The 24,713-nt window shown below is 40.3% G+C and overlaps 1 protein-coding gene across 1 annotated transcript in view; it reads right to left on the bottom strand.

Annotated features, from left to right (window-relative positions):
• Nucleotides 1-24,713, bottom strand: part of LRP1B (LDL receptor related protein 1B) — a 989,801-nt gene that overhangs the window by 397,130 nt on the left and 567,958 nt on the right. Inside the window, exons 4-6 of the mRNA XM_070957016.1 lie at nt 19,618-19,737; nt 17,490-17,618; nt 5,934-6,191 (exon numbers count right to left, since the gene is read on the bottom strand). Coding sequence (XP_070813117.1) covers nt 5,934-6,191; nt 17,490-17,618; nt 19,618-19,737 — 507 coding nt within the window. The remainder of the gene's footprint in view (nt 1-5,933; nt 6,192-17,489; nt 17,619-19,617; nt 19,738-24,713) is intronic.

The raw sequence follows: 24,713 nt of genomic DNA, 5'->3' as shown, positions 1-24,713 counted from the left end.
GACATCTGTTGCTTCTTTTCCCATAGGTTCTGAACATAGTCCAAACTGCACCAACTATCTAGGAAAAAAGTCACTCCAGCCAAAGCAGTATGAATACTTATGAGAGCTAATAATGCCCTCTTCAAAGTTTTTACTGAAAAAAGAAAGAAGCAGCAAAAAAGCAAAGTACTACTTCTAAATCAAATATCGAGTCTCCTATATACTCTAGAGTCAACATTAGACTTGTTTCTGCTTTCTTGGGGAAAAAAAGAAGGTTTTAGAAGAATGTCATCTACATTTTACTACTTAAGTAAAGTTTCAATTCAAAAATCAGTATTCCAATATGAAATTTAGAAAAATTAGAATTCAATGTGCTCAATTAATGAGATAGGACTGCACACATATGTATTTATAATTCACTTTTATTCACACATGTTCACTTATTAAAGTCACTGTTAGAATTGAATATAAATATTCAACCTCTTCCACACATTATATTTCAACATCTTTTTATTTACTGTCCCCCCCCCCAAAAGTAACAACAAAGCCCTGCCCTTTTTCGTTCTTTAATTTGGGATGAGAAGGCAAGAAGTGAAGAGACTAAACACTTACACTGCCCCATTGTTCCATCACCAAAACAGATGTACAAATATTTCTGGAGAGCAAAAATAGACCTCTATTAATCCTCCACTCATTTTTGATAAGTCAAGAATGTCCACAGTTTATTTTAGTTATTTGAGAACTGAGGATGAATCCTTTCTACTTCAGATGACTGGAGAAAACAATGAAAAGATACAATGCTGGCCTAATTAAAAGCAAAAATGGGGACAAAATAGGAAGCTCAATGAAAGAGGAAAGGTAATTAAAAATAGTCGATTTCAAATCACCAACCTTCTAATTTCAAGGTAAGAATTATAACCAGGAGTGAAATCCAGCAGGTTCTGACAGGTTCTGGAGAACCGGTAGCGGAAATTTTGAGCAGTTCGAAGAACTGGTAGCAGAAATTTTGAGTAGTTTGGAGAACCGGCAAATACCACCTCTCACTGGCCCCAGAGTGGGATGGGAATGAAAATTTTGCAACATCCTTCCCCCAGGAGGGGGAGGGAATGGGGATTTTGCATATCCTTCCCCTGGAGTGGAGTGGGAATATTTTGCAGTATCCTTCCCCTGCCATGCCCACCAAGCCACACCCACATAACCTGTAGTAAAAAAAAAAATGGATTTCACCACTGATTACAACCATTGTGCTTTTACAGCATTTATGGTAAAGGTAACCCTAAAACACATTAGAAAACTGCAGTGAAGAAAGGCAATATTTATTTTAATAATCTGTTTTGTGTGCCTGCATGTAGATGCATTCTGATGCTTTAATTACTAGCAACACATTTCATGAAGGAAAAAGAAAAAAAAACCTGAGAAACAATTTCTAAGTCTCTCCTGCTCCCTCATGCATGCATAGACACAATCACTGCTTTGTCATTATGTTGCCCAATTCCCCTCCATACACACCTTAAAACATAGGAATTGAATACGTATATGCTTGCAGAAACAATGAAGAGCAGCTTCTGAAACAGACGTATGAATCTGGAAAACAACGTGGCTACTTTAATGTTCTGAAAACAGATTCCAAGAATCTCTTTGAAAAGGAGAGTCCTAACCAGTGGTGGGTTGCTACCAGTTCGCCCCAGTTCAGGCGAACTGGTAGTAGCAGCAGTGGGAAGCTCCACCCACCCGCCCGGACGTCATCAAATACCCTCTATGTGCAGAAGTGGTGTACGCACAAGAGAAGTGAGCACATGTGCATGAGCAAACCAGTAGCAAAGGTAAGTAAAACCCATCACTGGTCCTAACTATAAATATTCAAAGTATTCTGGCCTGCCATTTTCTTATAGATTTGAGACTTAGATTCTGAAATTTAGCAGTACCAGTTCTTTAGTAGTAGTCTAATTATCATGGACCTAGAAAACTAAAGGATCTCGAGAGAGAGATATCAATATCTGAACACATATAATTTACCAAATATTGAGAAAGTTTCAGGATAAAAATATAAACTAATTTTGCATTCATTTTAGCTTTGCTTTACACATCTGGGCTTTCCTTGCTTTATTAAACATTTTCAGATGTCATTTAATGAATCATATCGTTAATCTCTTTGACTCTTTAAAAAAGAACAAGAGAAGGAAAAAAAATATACATATTCAATTTCCTCTGGGAGTGTAGATAACCTAAAATTATATTAAGGGAAGAGGCACATTTTGCTTGCTTTATCTTCTATTATTACTGATACAGGATAGAAACAAATACTGAACTTTTAATTTTAATGAGGGACTGAAAGAAATTCCAGTGTATGATCTGAAAACAAATGCAATGGCAGATATTTAAAACACTTTCCAATTACCTCATTACTTTGGCTTATATGCCTTGACAGTTTTTATATAATGATGCCTACCAAAAATGACATCTTATGATCAACTTCAGAACCATCAGATTGAGTGCAGGGAGCATCGCATGGTGTCCCAGATGTTCTGTGACATATTGATAAACTGAAGAGCTTACACATGCTGACAGAATAGTCCAGCTTTTCATACATTATTGTTGCTCTCACTCTTTTTATATTTCTTTCAAACAGTAAATGACTTTGCTCCTGAAATGATTCAGGCGGAAAAAAAAAATAACATACTGGGAATCTGACTATGCCAAAAATGATTCTGCTCCATTTTTAAATTAACTTTTCATTTTACAAGTACATGCTCTAACTCAGTAGCATCATAAAAAAAAAAAAAACAACCTTCACAATGCAAAATGTCAAGTTGAAGTAGTTCTATATTTATCTTCCTTTTTTGGGGGAAAACGATAAAACTATAGCATTACTTCATACTATATTATGGAAAGCATACAGAAAGGCTAAACGTCTAAAAACAATCATAAAACTGGCTATGTAGTGCTTAAATTCTCTAATCACAATCACATTTATTTTGGGGGGAAAATGTTCACATTTCTAAAAACTCAGCCTTCTATGGTCCTTTTGGTAATGAAGCCTGATACAGTTAATACAATTAAGCATATACTTAACTGTAACTTCTTTGTTTATCCTAATTATTATAAACACGCATTAAGAAGGAAGACCACAAAGTCTCTAGCTATTTAGATCTATTAAAGTTAAAACACTATTCAGAATCTTCTTTAGGCTCTGGAAACTATGTGCTATATTGCTAAAAGGCCAAACCCAATCAAGTGTTACTACAGGTAGTCCTCTACTTATGACCATGATTGAGCCTGGAATTATCATTGTAAATTGTACTGGTTTTTAAATGGGTCATCACATGACTGCACCTGTGTTGTTGTTGTTGTTTTGGTGGTCATTAAGCAAATCTGTTGGCTGCAATAGCCATATCCTCCTCCCCCCCCCACTGCAGAAGCTGGAAGTAAACATGTCAATGGCTATAAATTCAGGCCAGTTGCCAAGTCCCCAAAATGTTATCATGTGACCATGGGAGCCTGGCCATCTAAACTTCAAATCCTGGTTGTAAATAGCCCCCTGAATGAACTTTGAATGGTTGCTAAGCAACCAGTTGTAAATTAAGGATTACCTGCATTATCACTCAGGAACAGGGCTTTTTTTCATCTGAGTGTTCCCTCCCATCTTCTGACTTCTTCCAAAACCCATATTCTCACTTTAGGTGCAGAATAATTTCCTTAGTTCTTAACCATTTTATTGGCTGAGATGATGGAGAAGGGTAAGGAAAATGTCAAGGATCCCCTTGTTCTCCTTTCTCAGAATGTAGCAGAGAACAGAACCAGACATAGGCCTTGCAGGTTGGTCTGAACAGCCACCCTTGGCTCTACTCTCTACAGAATAACAAGAAAGTTAAACTTACAAACCACAAGTGTGTGCATGCATAGACTCACACACTCTCACACACAAAGATAATCACCACATCGTTGTATGTCATTGTCTACTTTTGTGTGTATGTTTATAATGCATTCAAATGAAGGTATCTTTTTTTCCCCTCCTTTATTAAAATGTTTCTGCAAGTTGCAATGCTGGAAGCATGTAGCATAGCAACCCTTTTTGCAAGTGATTATGACTCTATCCATGGCTGAGCTTCTCTATGTACACGTGGGATGGAGACAAATAGTTTATTTGAGCCCAAACACTGAGAAGTCCTGTGAGGCCAACATTCATTGCCTTATACAAAGAAGGAAAAGAAAGCCAAGCAGCTTACAGAAATTTGGATACTACCGTGAAGGGTGAAGATCAGGTTCATTGCTACTTCAAAAATTATCTTGATACTTTGCAGTTTTTTTTCAACTTCCACAACTTTAGCTGTGCAGAGCTCAACTCCCAGAATTCCTCCAGCCTGCTGGCTGGTGGCTGGTGGAATTCTGGGAGCTGAAATCTGCACATCTTAAAGTTGTGGAGATAGGGAATTACTGGCTTAGAGATAAGGGTTGACAATAACAAAATAACGTAGTACAGACAGAAAGATGACACTACAGTATGTACCTAAGATCAAGAATGCAATTGAACAAGTAGAGCAGGGCTGTCAAACTCATGGCCCAGATGTGTCATGCGCTGGCCACACCCACACCCACACCCAGTTTAGCAAAGGGAAAAAATGTCCCACTACGTGACATGACGATGCAAGTTTGACATCCCTGAAGTAGAGAATAGGGATACTTAATTAAACTAGTACTTGAACTTCATTGATTAGTCCTTGGGCCATATCAAAGTGCAGAGTTCCAGACACAAATTATTACTAAAAACAATTTAAAATGGAATTGGATAAAATATGATTTAAAATGAAATTGGAATAAAATACAGTTTAAAATGAAATTGGAATAAACTACAATAATTTTATAGATAAATAAAATATTTTAAAATTATATCTTGGTGTCACCCTTACAATCTATCCCAATCAGTCCCACATATGCCAATCTCAACCGAACCATTTTGCTTAAGTATTGTGCTGTGTTAAATGTTATTTTCAGATTCTGGCCACACATTAGGTAATTTGTTTTGATATGGGGACTTGTAAAAAAATCCAGAGTAGCTGATTGTAAATATTACTGAATATGAATCAGTGCTACTGTACTGTGGGGCTATAAAAAAGATGTATGTATAGACTTCATCAAAATGATGAAATTATAATTTCCAAATCGAGCAAGGGATTCATGCAATCCTTCTGGAGAACATGTCACACTTCAGTGTATATGGACATATCTTTTTGCTGGCATTAATTGCCTTCAGATTCTGCAAAGATATTTTATCCCATCCATTTTTAACCATATACAGTATGCCGCACAGGAATATCTAACCACCCTGGCTGCTACTGTATTTCCTAATTTTCATCATTAATCAATGTAAGTGCTGTACATACATGTGTGCATGATGTTAATATAGGGCAAGCTGACTGAGGAAAAATTGGCTTAGATGGGCAGCATCCACAGGCTTAAATTAATAAATAAAACTCCTCTTCATTGTCTCTTTAGGTTTTTCTTTCTATTACTACTATATACATTTCTATTACATTCACTTAAATAAGTAAAGCTGTGTAATATAAAAATTATACCGGCACTGAAAAAACCCAAGCTGGAGTCCCCTTCCAACTGTGAAAACTCACAATCAATCTCAGCCAAGACTACCTTATAGGGTTGTTGTTACAAAGAAAAATTGGAGCAGGAAGTATTACAGATACTACTGCCTCAGGGTCTCAAGGTCCTGAACAAAAGTCAGGATTTAAATCTAACAATAAATGAGACAGAATATTTAAAGCTTTTCAAAATCTGTACCTCCAAAAGCAACATAAACAGAATCAGCTAAGAATTTACTTCATTATATGCTAAAAAAAATGTTCTATTTTATTCATGCATTAATAAAATGCCATTAATCTATAAAACATTCTTATAATTTTGCTAGAAAAATATCACTTTTTCAGATTTACAATACTTACTATGAAGATTAGGAATGGTGCTAATTATCCATTCGTCAGTCAACTTTCCAGTTTTTGATGCCTCAAGGCATTTTAACTGAGTTGAAGAATCTCTTGATTCCATCCAACAGATTGTGTTCTTATGGTGTATATAATCCAGCGTCTGAATTCCACTTCCTCTCAAAAATCCAAAGATGGATGTTCTGGTTCCATTTACATATAGGACATCAATAGTGTCTGAGTTTGCAATCAACAGTAGAGGTGGAAGATCATTAGGTTCTAAAAACAAAAGGAGAGGCCAAAGAAAGAAAGGTTAATTAACCAGTCAAAATAACCTACCCACTTTTGCAACTTTTACATAAATCAGTTAAAATAACTTGCTCCCTTAATAAAGACTTCTACACTTGTGTTTGACGAGGGTTCTATTAAATGCTTAAAAGAAGAAAAGAAAATAATGTGTTATACTAAAATGCCAACATTAAAATAAACCAACACTAAAATAAAGGTCAGTGGACAAAATAACATCCTCAAGAAATTAATGAGCTCTAGCTGGGATGCCAAACCAAGGGCCCTTAAGACAACAACTGTAGCTTTTTGTTACTCGTCAGGCAAGTACACCTGCCCAATCTGGTATAAATCAGCACATGCATGGAAAGTAGAGGTTGCTCTCAATGAAGCTAGCAGAATTATTACCGGATGGCTTAAACCTACCCCTTTAGATAAAATCTAGCACCTAGCCAGCACTGCCAACCCTCCTATTTGCAGAGAAGAAGCAGCATACAGAGAGAAGCTCAAACCATCAATATCTAGACAACACCCTCTCTATGGCCTACAACTAGTTCATCAGAAATTAAAATCCAGGGAAAACTTCCTATGTCAATGTAAGACTTTGAAGAATTTGAAAGCAGAGTGGACCTATGGAAAGCTACAAAGAACCAACACTGGATGGAACCAATGGAGGAGCTGGGTTTGACAAAAACTGGAAGTATGGAAATAGTTGAATACAACAATATTCAGGGACATTCTGAACAAATGGGGCTATTCAGTGGTTTCTGATTTTTGCAATTGTGGTGATGTGCAGAAAACAACACATATGTATAACTGCCCTTTGTGCCCTGATCAGTGTACACTTGAAGACCTCATGGCAACACGACAGAACACAATTAATGTTGCTACTTTCTGGGCAACATCTGCTTAATTTGCACATGTTTTAATCTTGTGTTTTAAATTTTAAATTATGTCACATAATATGCCTTATTTTAACTGTGATGCATCTGACATGAATAAACAAACAAACAAACAAACAAACAAATAACATTCTACACAAATGATCTGTCAGAATATGAAATCATGGCCTCACATATTCCAGAAAAACAATTTTCAAACTCTGGTTGCTATGTCTTGGAGAAAGTTCTTATTTCATACTATAATCCCCTAAAAGTTCAAATACCTGATCAGCCATAACATATAGAAGGGGAGATGAGTAGTAGATTTGGTGATCTTAACTTCCTCAGTATCTTAAGTATCCTCAACATTTCCTAAAGAATTTCTGAAGATTCTACTGCACAGAAAGTCCATTTAAACTGCAATAGACAGTATGGTTCTGCTAGGTCCATAATGGAGAACCTATGGCACACGTGCCACAGGTGGCATGCAGTGCCCTCTCTGTGGGCACACAATCCATTGCCCCAGTTCAGCTCCGCCAGCATGTGCACACATCTCCCGCCAGCCAGCTGGTCATCGGAACTCTGCCACATATGCGCAGGGGGTGTGGGGGGCTGTGCGTGCATGTTTGGGGGGGCACATGTGGGAGGCATGGGTGTATGCACAGAGGAATGGGCGGGGGCCACAAGCATGCATGCATGGGGGGTGGGTTGCGTGCGGGGGCCTGCATGTGCATGTGCGGGGGCAGGGGCGTGCAGGGGGGCTGCACGTGCATGTGCAGGGGCGGGATGCATGTGCAAGGGCTGCACATGCATTGCATTTTGGGGGTTTGGGGGCGTGCACTTTGGACACTCTGAAAAGATTAGCCACCACTGTGCTATTTTATAATCTCCGCATAATTATGGATTTTTCACTGATTCTGCCAAGGAAAGAAGGTTCATAGGCATCTTTTTTATTGTTTTAATTGCTTTTGGCAATGCTGAATGAATGAATATGTGTATCCAGATTGTTGCTGATCTGGATGTGATAAATTTAGCTAATTGACCTAATCGGAACCTTGACCTAACACTAGTCATGTATGAACCCAGTCAAGTAAATTATTTTCAGATTTGTCATTTGAACTGTATTTATTCTTTACTTTCCCCCTATATTTACAACATAATTCCTGTTGGAAAATTACTGTAATTTCCAATTTAACTCCCAGTGCACTTTCAATCAACCCCTGTGTCCACATCAGAGTAAGCAAACAATTAATTAGAGCTAACAAAACAAAAACAAAAAAAAGCTTGATGTTTATTTGGTAAACTTTAGCAAGCATACAAGTATTTGATTTGCAAAAATGACACACACAGGAAGCAAAAACAGAGACATGAACAAGAGGCAAGAGGTACTGCAATGTAAATTATATATCTATCAAAAGAAACAGAACTTTTCAGAGCCACTAAATAGATTACTGTGAATAATTAGCATGGCAAGTCCCAAAGGAAGTAGTTAGTCCAGCAGTAACTCTTTTATGTACATAAGAACAAGAGAATAGAGAGGGAAAGTTGGAAACAAGTGATCCCTTCTCTATTCTGCACCATCAAGAGAAGAACTACTCTTTTCTCCACATTCAGAGATAAATTTCAAGAATTTTCAGAACTAGGATGTAGTTTTATTTGGATGGTCTAAAATCAATACAAATATATTATTTTTACTCTTTTGCTCTTACAAAGGACTTCCCAGGATTTATGCAGGCTCCTTAAAAACACAGATTTAGTGTCCGTTCCCACCCAAAAAAAGTATTTAAAAAAATGGAGAAAACTACTTTTTAACAGAATGCTAATGTTGTGCCACACAGTTCAGTTTAAATCAGGAATGAAATAAGATTCTGCCAACTCTGTTGTAGGTTCTGTCACTAATGTTTTTCCATTGCTTCTGCCAACAAGGAACAGTCCCTCTTATTGTTTCTATTAGGTTTTGGGGTGGGGGAGAAGAAGTGCCATTTTGCTTATTCTATTTGTGATCCGTGGACTAGTTCCAGGTGCTGCTGGCCTTGAGGACACAACTGGATTCACTGCAGGAATTGGAATCCCTTTACAGCAGTATTTAAAGATACAATTTGCTCAATCTACATCCTGTTTCATACCTCAACCTCTTAGCCTGTCTATTCTTGAATGTGGGCTTGGTCTTTTTGGCAGATCACCAGGGCTGGATTTAGATGAAAAGAGGCCCTAGGCTATTCCACTTATGAGGCCCTTTCACCAGTGGTGGGATTCAATTTTTTTAACAACAGGTTCTGTGGGCGTGGCTTAGTTGGGGGTGTGGCTTGGCAATCATGTGACTGGGTGGGTGTGGCTAGCTGGTCACGTGACTGTGTAGGCATGGGTAGCTCGTCATGTGACCGGGTGGGCATGGCTATGTGCATAAACTTTTTTCAGAGGGCTGAAAAAAGTCATTTCTGACTGGGCCTCGCACTTTTGACCGGTCCTCACACTTATGACCATCCTCACATTTATGCCCGTGCAGCTTTCTTAACAACCATGTCACTCATTTCACAACTGCTTCTCTTCACCATGGTGACAAGATAGGGCAAAAACATAAAATGTGAGGACAGTCGTAAGTTCAAGGACTGGTCAAAAGTGCGAGGACCAGTCAGAAATAACTTTTTCAGCCCTCTGAGTAGTCCATATGCATAAAAGGATACAGCAATAGAGAGGGATGAAGGAAGGGAAGGGAAATTAGAGTAAGAGGGAGGGTAAGACAGGGAGGAAGAGAGAAGGAGAAGGAGAAGGAGAAAGGAAGAGGAAGTAGGGAGGAGAAGAAGAGGGGGAGGAAGAGAAAGTAAGAAGGAAAGAAAAGACAGAGGTGGTAGGTTTGAGGAGAAAGATTGCTGTACAATAACAAAGATGAAAGGGAAGAAAGCCAGCCTCAAACAAATATAAAGATATTAAGATAAAGAATGAATTGTTAAACTTTAAAGAATAAAAGAGAACAAATATGAATAAATAACAATAATTAGAAACACACATACAAACATACAATGTATTTTCTTTGAACAGAGTATTTGGCCGGTTCACAAATTTAAACAGTGTTTAGTCATTTCAATTAAATTTACAATTTCTATATTTCCTTTTTTGCCATATTTATTCCTCATCTATTTTTGTAAAAAAACAATATTACCCTTCATCCTCATCTCTAATCTTAATCAAATTCAATTTTTCCCTTCTATTCTATATTATACCCCTTCCCATTGTCATCTATTTTTATATCCATCCTCACATTGGTTAATTATGTAATATTAGTTGTTTAATATAAATTCAACATTTTAATATAAATCAATTAGTTATATAACTACCTTTTTTGTATATTAATCAATATGAACATGAATATTCCAATTATTTCCATGCAATCCAATTTCTTACAAATCCATTAATTATATTTACCAATAATAATAAACCAAATAATTTCCCCCATATATTCCTCCAAACCACAACTTAACCATTTCTGCTTTCAGAAATATACAATTAATAGTATCTCAATTATTACAATTCCCTAGTTAAATAGAGCTTTTTTTCTTTTGTGTTTTAAAATCCTGAACTCTCCTGTTTTTCCCTAAATTTCCCATTGTTTGCACCTACCTTTTTTGGTGAGGAAAAAGAAAAGAATTCTGCCTGCCTAATTTTCCAACCTTGCAGCAACAGCAAAGCAGTTTCAGTTTCGTTTCTCAGCATAGCTAGGGGAAAAAAAATAGCACTCTTTGCAAGGAAGCAGAAGAGCCCTGAGCAAAACAGCTGAGACAAATCAGCTGAGAGCCGGGAGGCCAATTAGCCTATGCTGAAGCTCCGTGGGCCAATAAAATTACAAAAAAAAAAACACCCTTTGTTAAATTGCTGGCTCCCCCGCCCCTCGCCCACCACTATTGATTGACAATAAATAGTGGTGCAGAGGGGCGGGGCAAGCCAGCAATTTAACAAAGGGTTCAGCTGCACCACTGGCTCTAGGGCGGCCCTTTGAAGCCCCGCGGCAAGAATTTGAAGTTTTTTTTTCCTCTAGCCATCGGAGGCAGCAATAGATTGGGAGTGGGCGGGGTAAGCGAACGGCCGGCGATCCAACAGAGCAGAGAGTGAGGGTGAGTGCAGGCGTGGAAGCTGCTTTCTCCATCCTGCTCTCTTGCGTCCGGAGCCGGTGGGGAACCACGTGGCAGCCCACGTGGATCCCAGGCAGCGGAACTCAGGCTAGGGAAGGGGTGGGCAATTGTGGCTCTTTTACAACCTGTGGCCTTCAACTCCCAGAATTCCTGAGACAGCCAAGCTGCATCAGGAATTCTGGAAGTTGAAGTCCACAGGTTGTAAAAGAGCCACAATTGCCCACCCCTGGCTACGGTAGGCTGGCGCCGCGTGGGTGGGAGGAGAGGGGCGGGCGAGCCAGCAATTTAACAAAGGGTTCGGCCGAATCCCCTAGAACACCCAGAATCCCACCACTGTGTAGGCCCCTCTTGATCTTGAGGCCCTAGGCTGAAGCCTAGTTAGCCTATAGGAAAATCCGGCCCTGCAGATCACAGACAAAGAACATCTCAATGTTTACAATGGAAGATGTAACTTGACAGCTAGCTAAAAATGATGTATAGTAGTGGCCAAAATTGTGGAAACCTTTTGGAGAAAGTATATTTTTGGAATGGCCTGGGAATAGCCAAGACCTTAACCCAATTGAAAATTTATGGAGCCGACTAAAGAAACTTGTTAGTCAGAAGTGACCCAGCAATAAAATCCAGTTAATAGAAACAATCATTCAATCTTGTTTTCACATTGTAACAGCTGCAGAACTAAAAGACTTGGTTCACTCCATGGAAAGACGTTGTAAGGCCATAATTCATGCTAAAGGTTACCCAACTACGTATTAACTGATATGATAATTTTTGTATATCTCATTTTTTTTATGGTGATAATTTTTGTATATCTCGTTTTTTCTACGTGTTTCACTTTTCTTCTTTATACTGTAACTTCTATTCTAATAGCAAATGCTTCATTAAAAGTTATTGCATTACATTCTTGATTCAATTATCTTTCAATTGATATGTAATTTTATGGTACTACCCCCCCCCCCCAAAAAAAATGGTGTTATTAGCTAGTTTTAGAAAATATACTTTTCCCAAAAGGTTTCCACAATTTTGGCCACTATTGTATATCCACAACACTGTCTTCTGAAATTAAATCCCCTACCTGGTCGAAGTTGGTCTCTTCTCCTCCCTCTCCTATGTATCACAAATACTGTAACTTAGGCAGTTGTACAAGTATGCAATTGTGACATTTTTTGTGATGACATCATCACATTGTGTCATCATTTTGACATCACTTCAGTTTGTTATGGATACCATGGCACAAATTTAAGACATATTGTACTTCGTTTATTGAGGATTTCAATAAAGCAGAGACTGAATCATTCTGAGTATCGAGGGAAGAAACAACTGTACTCAGAACTACTATGAAAAAGGAGCCAGGGAAAAGAAAAATGGGTTTTCTTTCCGAAAACTCAAAACAAAATTCACTTTGGTGAGTTCTTTATGAAATCCTGCTACTTGACCTTCCATAAACAATTATGATAGTTAAGAACTGAGCGTGGGCTTCCCTGAGCTTCCCTGGCAAACTCCCATGAAAACACAGAAATTGGCTGGGTTGCTAGCTGCTCTGCTATTTCTGGCTGAGGCAAAGCTTGCATCAAATAGCAATAGCCCTTATATACCGCTTCACAGTGCTTTACAGCCTTCTCTAAGTGGTTTACAGAGTCAGCATATTGCCTCCAACAATTTGGGTCCTCATTTTACCAACCTCGGAAGGATGGAAGGCTGAATCAACCTTGAGCCAGCCAGGATTGAACTGTTGACAGCCTGCAGAAGTAGCCTGCAGTACTGCATTCTAACCACTGTGCCACCATGGCTTATGCTGCTTTAATTGCAACTCTGGGATTGGGTAGATTTGTTTTCATAAATCCTCTTGGTGGTGATGTTGTAATAATATCTCAGCAAGCTGTTCAATGCACAGCAGGGTGTTCTGAGGATCAGATGCCATCTTCTTGATCAGAAGTAAGGTCCCCTGCCTCTCCGAATAGAAAGCAGGCAAGCTTCAGGATCGATGCCATCCTTTTGAGGTTGACCAAGTCAGGAAACAGACACCACAGGAAATTTGAGACATCTACTTTATTGATCTATGCTACAATAGGAGACTGTTGAAAGCCTGTTGTATTTCTCCTTGCCTCCCTCTTCGACCAAAGACAGCAAAGGTGGGCCAATCTTAAATTGTTGTCGTTTTTTGTCTCATTCCTTGGTATTTCTTGGGCTAAATTCATGCTTACAGATTAGTTGATTTGTATTTTCTTCAAGCAAACCTCCTGTACAAGTACATATCTGAGCAATCACTCTAAGTAAGTTGGACTCTTGATAGATCTAAAGTTTTATGAGGGCATAATTAAATAACATGCTAGATAATAGCCACATTCTTTTTGCTCACAGTTACAGAACAACGCTGTATGGTTCAAATACCACATTTGGGATTATATATGTTATTTTGTATGGGGGAACCCAGCTGCTCAAACTGAAATATTTTTTTCCTAGCCCTTTATGAATTATGCAGCAATGCCTACAAACCTTTAATAACTGCTTGCCATCATATTTTCCTGTCTCTATTTCAATGACATCTTAACTATGAAATATTTGATATGGGAGCCTCTTCCCTTATTTATTTCTCCTACTGACATTTTGCTGCTAGTCTAGTATGAGTAGCCACACAATCTTATATATGCCTACTCAGAAATAAATCTCAGCTACATTTGTATTACTATTGTTGCTGTCTTCATTAAATAACACTGGGTTAAAGTGCATTAAGAGCATTACCACTTCTCTATTATTAATTACTAATTGTGAATTATTCATTATAGTTCCAGCAATGACATCAGTAAAATGTCATGTGGGTATGACAGGAAGAAAAATGAAATTGATTTTTGGTGTATGGCTTTCTCTCAGATTTATTCTAAACTATTGCTATGCTTTGGGGATCAATATGAATTTTAAACAAGTCCTAATTTCCTGGGATAATCAATATCTTTAATCATATTCTACCCATCACATTTCCCTTATACCATATTCACTGTATTTTCCCAAATACAGTGCAGTAAATTCCTATAACACTGGAAAATTCAACTAAACTGCACTCATTCTCTGGGATAAAAAATAATTAAGTAAACTAAGTTAGTAATTTGGTTTTAATTAGACAGTTTCCACAAGTATTATTTCTACTTCTTAGAAATGTTATTAGAGCTACTGGTTTAGTTTCCTTTGACAGGGGCAAGGGAGCAAGCGGGCATAATTATAATTAGTCCTAGACTTTTGACCAGAGTTGGCACCAGATGAAACTAAGCTGGCAGGAATAGCCAACACTCCAGAAGATAGGCTTAAGATACAGAAGGATCTTAACAGATTTGAACATTGGGCGCTGACTAACAAAATGAAATTCAATGGTGAAAAAAGTAAGGTTTTACATTTAGGCAAGAAAAACAAAATGCACAGGTACAGCATAGGTGGTACCTCTCTCAATAGTAGTAACTGTGAGAGGGATCTTGGAATCCTAGGGGACAATCATTTTAATATGAGTCAGCAGTGTGCTGCAGCTGCCAAAAAAGCCAACCCAGTTCTAGGCTGTATTAACAGAGGGATAGAATCAAGATTACGTGAAGTACTAATACCGCTTTATAAAGCCAAAGTAAGTCCACACTTGGAATACGGAATCTAATTTTGGTCACCACAATAGAAAAAAGATGTTGATATTTTGGAAAGAATTCAAAGAAGAGCAACAAAGATTATCAGGGGTCTGGAGACTAAAACATATGAAAAACTGTGGTCATAAATTGCAGGAATTAGGTATGGCTAGTGTAGTGAAAAGAAGGACTAGGGGAGACATGATAGCAGTGTTTCAACATTTGAGGGGCTACCACAAAGAAGAGAGGGTCAACCTGTTTTTCAAAGCACCCGAAGGCAAGACAAGAAACAAAAGATGGAAACTAAACAAAGAAAGAAGCAACGTAGAACTAAGGAGAAAATTCCCAACAGTGAGAACATTTAACCAATGGATTGCCTTGCCTTCAGAAGTTGTGGATGTTCCATCACTGGAGGTTTTCAAAAGGAGATTGGTCATCCGCTTGTCTGGAATGGTATAGGGCAGTGATGGCTAACCTTTTTACTGTCGCGTACCAAAAGCAGGGGGAGCATGTGCCCACATCCATAATTCAATGCACCCCGCGCATACACACACAATCTCCCCCCTGCACTCCCCCTGCTTTTGGCATGTGATGTTACGCTGGGCCCGGTAGGCTCATTTTTTGCCCTTCCCAGGCTCCAGAGCTTTCTTGGAGCTTGGGGAGGGCAAATATGGCCTCCCCCCCCCCCCCCGGAGGCCCTCCAGATCGGAAACGGCCCATTTCCTGACTTCCAGTGGGACTGGAAGGCCTGAAAATCAGCTAGCCGGCACGCACATGCACGCTGGAGCTGAGCTAGGGCAACACTTGCGTGCCCACCGATATGGCTCCACGTGCCACCTGTGGCACGCGTGCCATAGGTTCGCCATCATGGATATAGGGTCTCCTGCTTGAGCAGGGAATTGTACTAGAAGACCTCCAAGGTCCCTTCCTACTCTATTATTCTATGTTCCATGTTATTAAATAAGGCAGTTGCTAAGTGAGTTGTGCCCAATTTTATCATTTTTTTTTTTTGCCACAGTTGTTGAATGAATAACTGTAGTTGCTAAGTGAATGATGTGGTGGTTAAATGAACCTGGCTTCCTTCATTGATTTCCTGAGCAGATTTCAAATAATAATCAAATTACCACCCCTAACCCCCCCCCCCCCCCCGATAGTACATGCCAGTTGTCAAGTGCCTGAATTTTGATCACATGATCATGGGGATGCTGTGCTGGATTGTAAATGTGAGGACTGCTCATGAGTTGGTTTTTTCAGTGCTGTTGTAACTTTGAATGGTCTCTTAAGCAAGTGGTGGTAAGTCGAAGATTATCTGTATTACAAACATCACATATGTGTATTTCATGCATGCCAATTATGAATACTTCACAAGAAAAACATAAATCTGTTATATTGATTAGGAATATTCTTTCTTTCCCTTCAGCTTTGTTAAAGCAAGCTTACCAATTCCTTTAAATGTTTAATTGATTACTACTAATGAAAATATACATAACCCTCATTGAATGCTACTAGGAGCAAATACCTCTGGCATCCAAAGCAATTTAAAGCATTCTGTTTACTTTAAAGTAATTGTTATGAACAGTCATCTATGTATAGGACTTAGAAGATTACGTTATTAAAAGTAATAATCTTCCATCAACTGTAGCTCATTTCACCAGATGCACAAAGTAGTTAAACTGATGAAGAATTGAACTTGGATAAGGTGTGTGAAGGAGAAAGCATATTCAGACATCTGTAAGTTATACGTGATGCAGATTATAGGTATTTTGTTAATCAGCAATTGTAATGCAGTAAACATGTTTTGTGTTTGTTAAAACTGCATGTGCATTTGCATCATCCTAAACTGTAACTTTGAAAAGGTTCTGAAAAGTCTTTTCTGATTTTTATGTACCATAGATAAGATACAAGAAGAAGCATCACATAAAATCCAGGAGAGTAGAACTGAAAATTGTATGAACCTTAATGAATAAAACTGTTTACTGTCTTAGTTAATCTTTCTCAAATTGTTTCAAATTACTATAAAGCCAAGCTTAAAATAATATAGGAAAGGCTCTATGCATCTATTTGTTGTGCTGGTTTTCTCTTTTCAAGAATTGTTGTACAGTATCTATAACAACTCCAAAATTCTATTCATGTTTTCTAAATATAGATCAAGGCAATTAGAACAGGGGTGTCAAACTGGATTTCTTTGAGGGTTGGATCAGCATTGTAGTTCTCTGCGGGCTGGCTGGGGGTGGGGATGCCTCCTGCAGCACCCTGCCAGCCAAAAATGGGCCAAGGGGAATGCATGAGGCCTGCCACGGCCCATATTTGGCCTCCACAGCCTCCTGCAGCACTCTGCCGGCTGAAAATGGCCTGCAGGGGGACCACGCATGCCCCCCATGGCCCATTTTTAGCTGGAAGAGTACTGCAGGAGGCTGTGGAGCCTGAAAACTGCAGAGGCACCATGGGCTAGTCCTTTGATATTTCTAGGTTGGCCCTGTGGGCCAGATCTAATCCCAGGGGCTGGATCCGGCCCTCAGGCCTTTAGTTTGAATGAAAGAGAATGAACTTACAAAAAATATTTTTAAAAAAGCACACAGCGTAGTGCTGGTTCAGAGATTGTTCAGCATTTTGTTCCTTTGGTGGTCAGCTAGATATTTAATAGAGAATCACAGCAAATAAATCCAGCAATATATTGCTGCTTACCTTTTTTCACTTTGCAAGACTTTTTGTTCGGTTGAAGGAGATATCCTTCCACACAGCTGCAAATGTATGATCCATCAGTATTTTGACATGTTTGGCTACAGAGTCCATACAAATTACATTCATTAAAATCTGAAAAAAAAAAAGAAAGAAAAATGGTTAAATTTTACTCAGGAATCAATCCTGTATTTACCACTACTTCATCTCCTTGACAGGATGATGAAGGCATGATGTTGGTGGTGTCTACAATATTAAAGTTATTTTGTTATTTTTCTGTTTTTTAATTGCCTCTGATTGTCAATCAGCTGTGCAGTGCGATCATCGGAACCTTTTTAAAAAACTTTTTAAAAGCATTTTTTAGTAAAAAATGCTTTAAAAAGTAAAAAAAAAAAAATAGCCATGCCCACTCAGTCACATGACCCCTCCCCAAGCCATGCCCATCAAGCCACACCCACAGAACCAGCAGCAAAAAAAATTTGCATTTCACCACTGGTCCAATCCCCTTCTAGTATAATCCCCTACTCAAGCAGGAAACCCCATACCATTTCAGACAAATGGTTGTCCAAACTCTTCTTTAAAACTGTGAGCTTTCCAGCATCCACAACTTCTGAAGGCAAGTCATTCCACTGATTAATTGTCCTAAATGTCAGAAAATTTTTCCTTAATTCTAGGTTGGTTCTCTCCTTGATTAGTTTCCATCCATTGCTTCTGGTCCTGCCTTCAGGTGCTTTGGAGAATAGGTTGACCCACTCTTGACCCACTTTGTGGCAGGTTCCTAGAGATTAGAACACTAGTCCTTCCTTTCATTAAACTAGACCTACCCATTTCCTGCAACTGTTCTTCATATGTTTTAGCTTCTGAGCCCCTAATCATCTTTGTTGTTCTTCTCTGCATTCTTTATTAGATTAGAGATATTAATTTGAATAGAATAGTATGCATATATTTAGCGCCAAAGTAGGGTCATCTGTACTTGTGGAACAGTGATCAAACTGTACAAACATTGACAGATTGCAAAGGTTTATAGGAGAGCCACAGATGGGACAACTGGCATGTAAAAGAAGTGGGGATGGAATGGAAAGCATTTCAGTAGGAACTCTCTCTAGTTTTCTGGAAAGTAGTAGGAAAGGAATAGAGAAATACTTTCAATCTTGCAAGATTGATGTTTGCCCTCCAAGGTAACTGTGACCAGTAGCACAACAATGAATATCTCTGAAGATTCTCAGGTCATCTTCAGAACTGAAGAAGTTTCTTGGATAAGAAGGGAAATATCTTCAAGCAAAAACAAAGTCCACTTGTCTTTTGGGAAAGCACCTTTGGAACACAACAATGAATACTAACTCTATCTGTATTGTAAAGTTATATTAACAGAATATTGCAAAACTGAAAAACTGAGGAGTGAAACTAATGAAAACAGAGATAATCTATGTATCTTTAAAAAAAAGGAAGAGACTGTAATAGATATGAGTAAAGTAAATGCAGATCATTGATTGCAATTTTAAAAATATATATGTATGTATGATATTGTGGAGATGATGAATAACTGACAGGAAAGACATAGCTCTACTTATGAATAAAAAGGCTTATAGTGTAAATTAGGCTGTATCAACTGATATAATCTAGATGGTTGTGATGTGGGGAAAGTGCAGGAATGTTAGTTGCATGTTACATGCCAGTAAACATTTACAATGAAAGAACCAGGATTTGTTCTGGCGAGAAATGTGCAACATTCTGAATGAGATCCCAGGGAAGAAATGGATGGGTGGGTGGGAACAAGACAAGAGAATATAGAAAAAGCATTGGGCAACTTCTCCAGATACCACTACCATCCCCAATCTGTATAGTTCACTAAATGCAAATTTTCCTACAATTTTTCCTGAGCAAAATGTTTTGGAATAATATAATATGGCAGTGGTGAAATCCACTTACCTTCGCTACCGGTTCGCGAATGGGAGCATGTGGGAGTGCACGTGCACTACGTACACACCTGCCTCTTCTGCGCATGCGCAGATGGTGAAAAAAGGGATGTAATGACATCCCGGCGGGTGGGTGGAGCCTCCCGCCACTGGTGCTACCGGTTCAGTGAGCCAGATAGAAGTGGGGGGATTTCACCGCTGTAATATGGTTACTGTACCTTGGCAGGTTTTTCCATCTCTGCCAACTTCGTATCCTTCCGCACAATAACATCTAGTTTCATTCATGGACATGGCACACTTGTATTGACACTGCATTTGTTCACATTTGGGTAGCAATTCTGCAAGAGAAGACAATACATAGAGATATATGACAGGAAAAAATAATCAGAAGTAAAGTGTACTTCACTTATATATTTGTATATAATTAATTTCCTAGTTTGCAAGCCTTAAGAAAATACTGCTACCAAGCACTAAACACTTGGTTTACAGCTTATTCAGTTGTGCTGTTGTATCTTAAAAGCTGCTCCTTATATGGGCTACACATTTAAAAATAGTTTAGTTTAATTTACTTTAGTTTATTAAATTTCTATACCACCCTTCTCCCGAAGGACTCAGAGTGGTGTACAGCCATGTTAAAACACACATAAAGTCACAAAATTTAAAAACAATTTAAAATGAATATATTAAAATTGGCCCACAAAGTTAAAAATTGACAAACAACCCAATTTAAAATTCATATTCTAAGCCAGCCCGGCCTGTTGGAACAACAGGGTCTTAAAAGCACGGCAAAAGGTACAAAGGTCGGGGATCATATGAACCTCCAGGGGCAGGTCATTCCAGGGACAGGTGCCCCCACAGAGAAGGCTCTCTCCCTGGGTGTCACCAGTCAGAATTGTTTGGCCGACAGCACCCTGAGGAGTCCCTCGCTGTGGGAGCGTATTGGCTGATGGGAGGCTACCGGTGGCAGAAGGCGAGCTCGTAGATACCCAGGTCCCAAGCCATGGAGTGCTTTAAAGGTGGTAACCAGCACCTTGAATCGCATCCGGAAGACCACTGGGAGCCAGTGCAGCTTGTGCAGGAGAGGTGTTACATGGGTGCGCCGTGTCGCACCCATAATTACCCGCGCGGCTGCATTCTGGACCAGTTGGAGCCTCCAGGTGCTCTTCAAAGGGAGCCCCATGTAGAGAGCATTACAGTAGTCCAGACAGGACAGGACGAGGGCGTGAGTGACCGTGAGTAAGGTGTCCTGGTCCAGAAAGGGACTGGTAAATCAGGTGAACCTGATAGAAAGCTCCCCTGGCCACAGCCGTCATATGGTCTTTTAAGACAGCGGTGCATCAAGGAGAACACCCAAGTTGCGAGCCCTCTCTGAGGAGGTCAGGATCTCGCCCCCAATAGTCAGCGATGGAGCTAGCTGGCTATATCGGGACGCCGGAAACCACAGCCACTCGGTATTGGAAGGGTTGAGTCTGAGCTTGTTTCTCCCCATCCAGATCCGCATGGCCTCCAGGCACCGGGACATCACGTCAAGGGCATCATTGGGGTGGTCTGGGGTGGAGATGTACAGCTGAGTATCATCAGTGTACTGATGGCACTTCACCCCAAAACCACGGATGATCTCACCCAGCGGCTTCACATAAATGTTGAACAGAAGGGGCGAGAGGACCGACCCTTGCGGCACCCCACAAACATGGCACCTCAAGGTCAACCTCTGACGCCCTGCCAACACAAACTGCGTATGGTCAGAGAGGAAGGAGGAGAACCACCGCAACAAGGTGCCCCCACTCCCAACCCCTCCAATCGACGCAGCATGATACCATGGTCGATGGTATCAAAAGCCGCTGAGAGGTCTAATAGGACCAGGACAGAGGAACAACCCCTGTCCCGGGCCCTCCAGAGATCATCAACCAATGCGACCAATGCCATTTCTGTGCTGTACCCCAGCCTGAAGCCCGACTGGTACGGATCTAGATAGACAGCTTCATCCAGGTACTGGGGAAGTTGTCGCACCACCACACTCTTAACAACCTTCGCCACAAAGTGAAGGTTGGAGACTGGACGATAGTTCGCTAATACAGCCGGGTCCAAGGAAGGCTTCTTGAGGAAGGGCCTCACCACCGCCTTTTTTAGGGAGGGAGGGAAGAACCCCTCACTCAATGAAGCCTTAATAATCCCCTGGAGCCAGCCTCGTGTGACCGCCCGGGAGGCCAGCACCAACCAGGAGGGACATGGGTCCAAGAGACATGTGGCAGTGCTAAGCCTACCCAGAATCCTGTCCACGTCCTCAGGAGTCACAAGGTCAAACCCCTCCCAGATAACATTCTCAAGACCCACCTCCGTCACCCCATCTGAATCTACCCAATCGGAGTCCAAGCCATCCCGAATCTGAGTGACTTTATCATGCAGGAATTGCACAAAATCCTCAGCCTTACCCTGCAAGGGATCTTCCCTCACTCCCAATTGAAGGAGGGAGCAGGTCACCCTAAACAGGGCTGCTGGGTGGTTCTCTGCAGACACAATAAGAGTGGAAAAATAATTTGATTTTGCCGCTCTTATCGCCACTAAGTAAGTCTTAATATGAAACCTCACTAGTGTTCGGTCAGATTCAAAGCGGCTGGACCTCCAATCGCTCTCCAGGCGTCTTTTCCGGTGCTTCATCTCCCTCAGCTCCTCGGAAAACCAGGGAGCCAATTGAGATCAGCACCAGATCAGAGGCCGCAAAGGCACGACACGGTCCAAAGCTCCAGTGGCCACCCTATCCCAGGCGGCCACCAGTTCTTCAATTGAGTCGTGAGCCAGAGCCTCAGGGAATAGCCCAAGCTCCGTCAGGAACCTATCTGGGTATATCAGGCACCTGGGACGGAACCACCTGGTCGGTTCCGACTCCCTGCAGCGGAGGTTAGCAGTTCAAAAGTCTAGTCAAAGGAGTGAATGATCTGACCATGACAAGGGCTTGGTGACTATATCCCCTATTTCTAGATCATTCAACCACTGACCAGAAACAAAAATCAGATTCAGAGTGTGTCCCCCCGTGTGAGTAGGGCCTTGAACTAACTGGGTCAGGTCCATGGCCGTCATGGAGGCCATGAACTCCCAGGCTGCTTCAGATGTTTCACCGATGGATGGCAGGTTGAAATCCTCTGTGAACCATAAGTCTGGGGGTATCCACCGCCACCCCTGTCTATTACATTGAGCAGCTCGGGCAGGGCCGCCGCTACGTGGCAGGGAGCCGGGTACACAATCAGCAAGTCCATCTGCACCCCATGACCCCACTTCACAAGGAGGGACTCACATCTGGCTATCTGAGGTACAGTGGCCTCCCTCGGACAAAGACCTTTCTTTATAATAGCCGCCACCCCCCGCCCCTACCTTGAGCCCTTGGCTGATGGAATGTGCGGAAGCCTGGTTGGCACATTTCAATGAGGGGAAACCCCCCCCTCCACGCCCAACCAGGTCTCCATAATACCCGCCATGTCCACTCCCCCCTCTTGAATAAGGTCGTAAATGAGGGGGGCTTTATTTATCATGGACCTGGCATTGCACAACATCAGCTGAAGGCCCAGGTCCTGAGGATCTGTGCAACCTGGGGAATGAGAGACGTATTGGGGACTGGAGCGTGCAATTGCTTGCAAACAGTGAGTGCGCACTCCCGAAACATGATATGGCCCCCTGCTACCACCATATCTGCCCCTCCCACCCACAGTACTAATTAAACAGCCCTCACTAGAATGGAATCTGGCCCCTGCCCTGACAAATAACAAGGTGACACCTTTCCTTTCCTTTCCTTTCCTTTCCTTTCCTTTCCTTTCCTTTCCTTTCCTTTCCTTTCCTTTCCTTTCCTTTCCTTTCCTTTCCTTTCCTTCCCTTCCCTTCCCTTCCCTTCCCTTCCCTTCCCTTCCCTTCTGTTTGAAGTTAAATTATGTATTTTAGAGCTGTATAAGCTGAATTGTGGCAGGAGAATGCTGCAAAAGAAGGGTTAAAAAACTTGCAGTTGAACTAATTCGTGGCAGCTCAACTGTTCCCAGAATGGGAGGACTGCAGTAAATCAAACCAAAGTGAAGATCTTCCTGCCAGTTGATCCATTTAACCTGTGGTAAATAGTAAATCTTTCTCTTCAGCCTCATTTTGAGAACAGCCACTCAGTTTCCATGAGGATGTTCTGTTGGTGGTGGAAACTTACATCAGTTAACGCTTGCTTGTAGAAAAGGCTGCAGTTTCTGCCATAATCCTTTCACTTTGTCAGTTTCTATAAGCTTTGCCTTTCTATTTTATGTACCTGATTTTTGTAACTTACCTCCTCCTCCTCCTCCTCCTCAGTGTTTGTCAACTACATTTCCCTTAAATTAATATTTTTTTTCCTTAATATTTTGTAACCTGTCCTTTCTCTAACTGAGCGCTTGGTAATCTCACAGGATAATCTTACAGGACAAAAAAAAATCATTACTTATCCACATAATCACCTAGTTTTGCTTTGTTTTTGAAAGTGTTAAGAACGTGCTTGTATACAGTGCGAGATTTTATATCACAAAACAGTTTTGAAAATGGTTTATCCTAGATGAAGAAATCATAAATCAGTTGTCTGTTGCAAAGGAAGCTTATCCTGTAATGTTTTCAGACAGATAAATCAAAGCTTCAATAATTTCCATTCTGAACCCAGCTTTCTCAGACTTTTTTTTGCAGATAAGGAAGTTGAATATTGTTGAATACTCCATATAGATAATTGGCTCGATTACAAAAGTCTCAATTTTCTATTCTCTGTTTTAGGACCACTAAGCCAATTTTCTGTTAATAATCTTCAATAAACAGAGTCTAAGGTTATAGAATAGAAATAAATTGCATTCTTCTAATATGATCTTCCTGTGTCTACCAACATAGTCTGGCTCAGATCTTCACTAAGATAGCTTTGCCATAGTCTCCACTATCAATGATACCCAATGGAGACAGTCACATTGATCAAGGGATTAATGGACCAGGGATCCAAGTTGTGTTGGCCCAAAAGATTGGAGTCCAAATTCATCCAGTCTCCTCTGGAAATCTAGTTCTAGAGACTTCGTCAGTGCCAGCATATCTAGTTTAAAGCCAATCCATCTCTAACCTTTTCAACATAAGAAAGAAAACATTCACACATACAGTAAGCCTACATAACAATCACTCTTGAAATTATATTAAAAAAAAAAAGAAAGGTTAATTAGTTGAAAGTCAATAACCTGGCTATTAGAACTAATAATCTCCAGATAAAATTAATGCTAAAAAAATTATTGCATACTCCCCCACAGAATCAGAGAAAAGGATAACCAGTAGTTTAGACAGCTTT

This window comes from Pituophis catenifer, unplaced genomic scaffold (assembly GCF_029215685.1).
Source record: "Pituophis catenifer annectens isolate HBS135680 unplaced genomic scaffold, rPitCat1.0.hap2 SCAF_1, whole genome shotgun sequence".
Classification (NCBI taxonomy): Eukaryota; Metazoa; Chordata; class Lepidosauria; order Squamata; family Colubridae; genus Pituophis; species Pituophis catenifer.
Note: the sequence above shows the minus strand (reverse complement) of the source record. Positions and strands in the feature narration are given on the sequence as shown.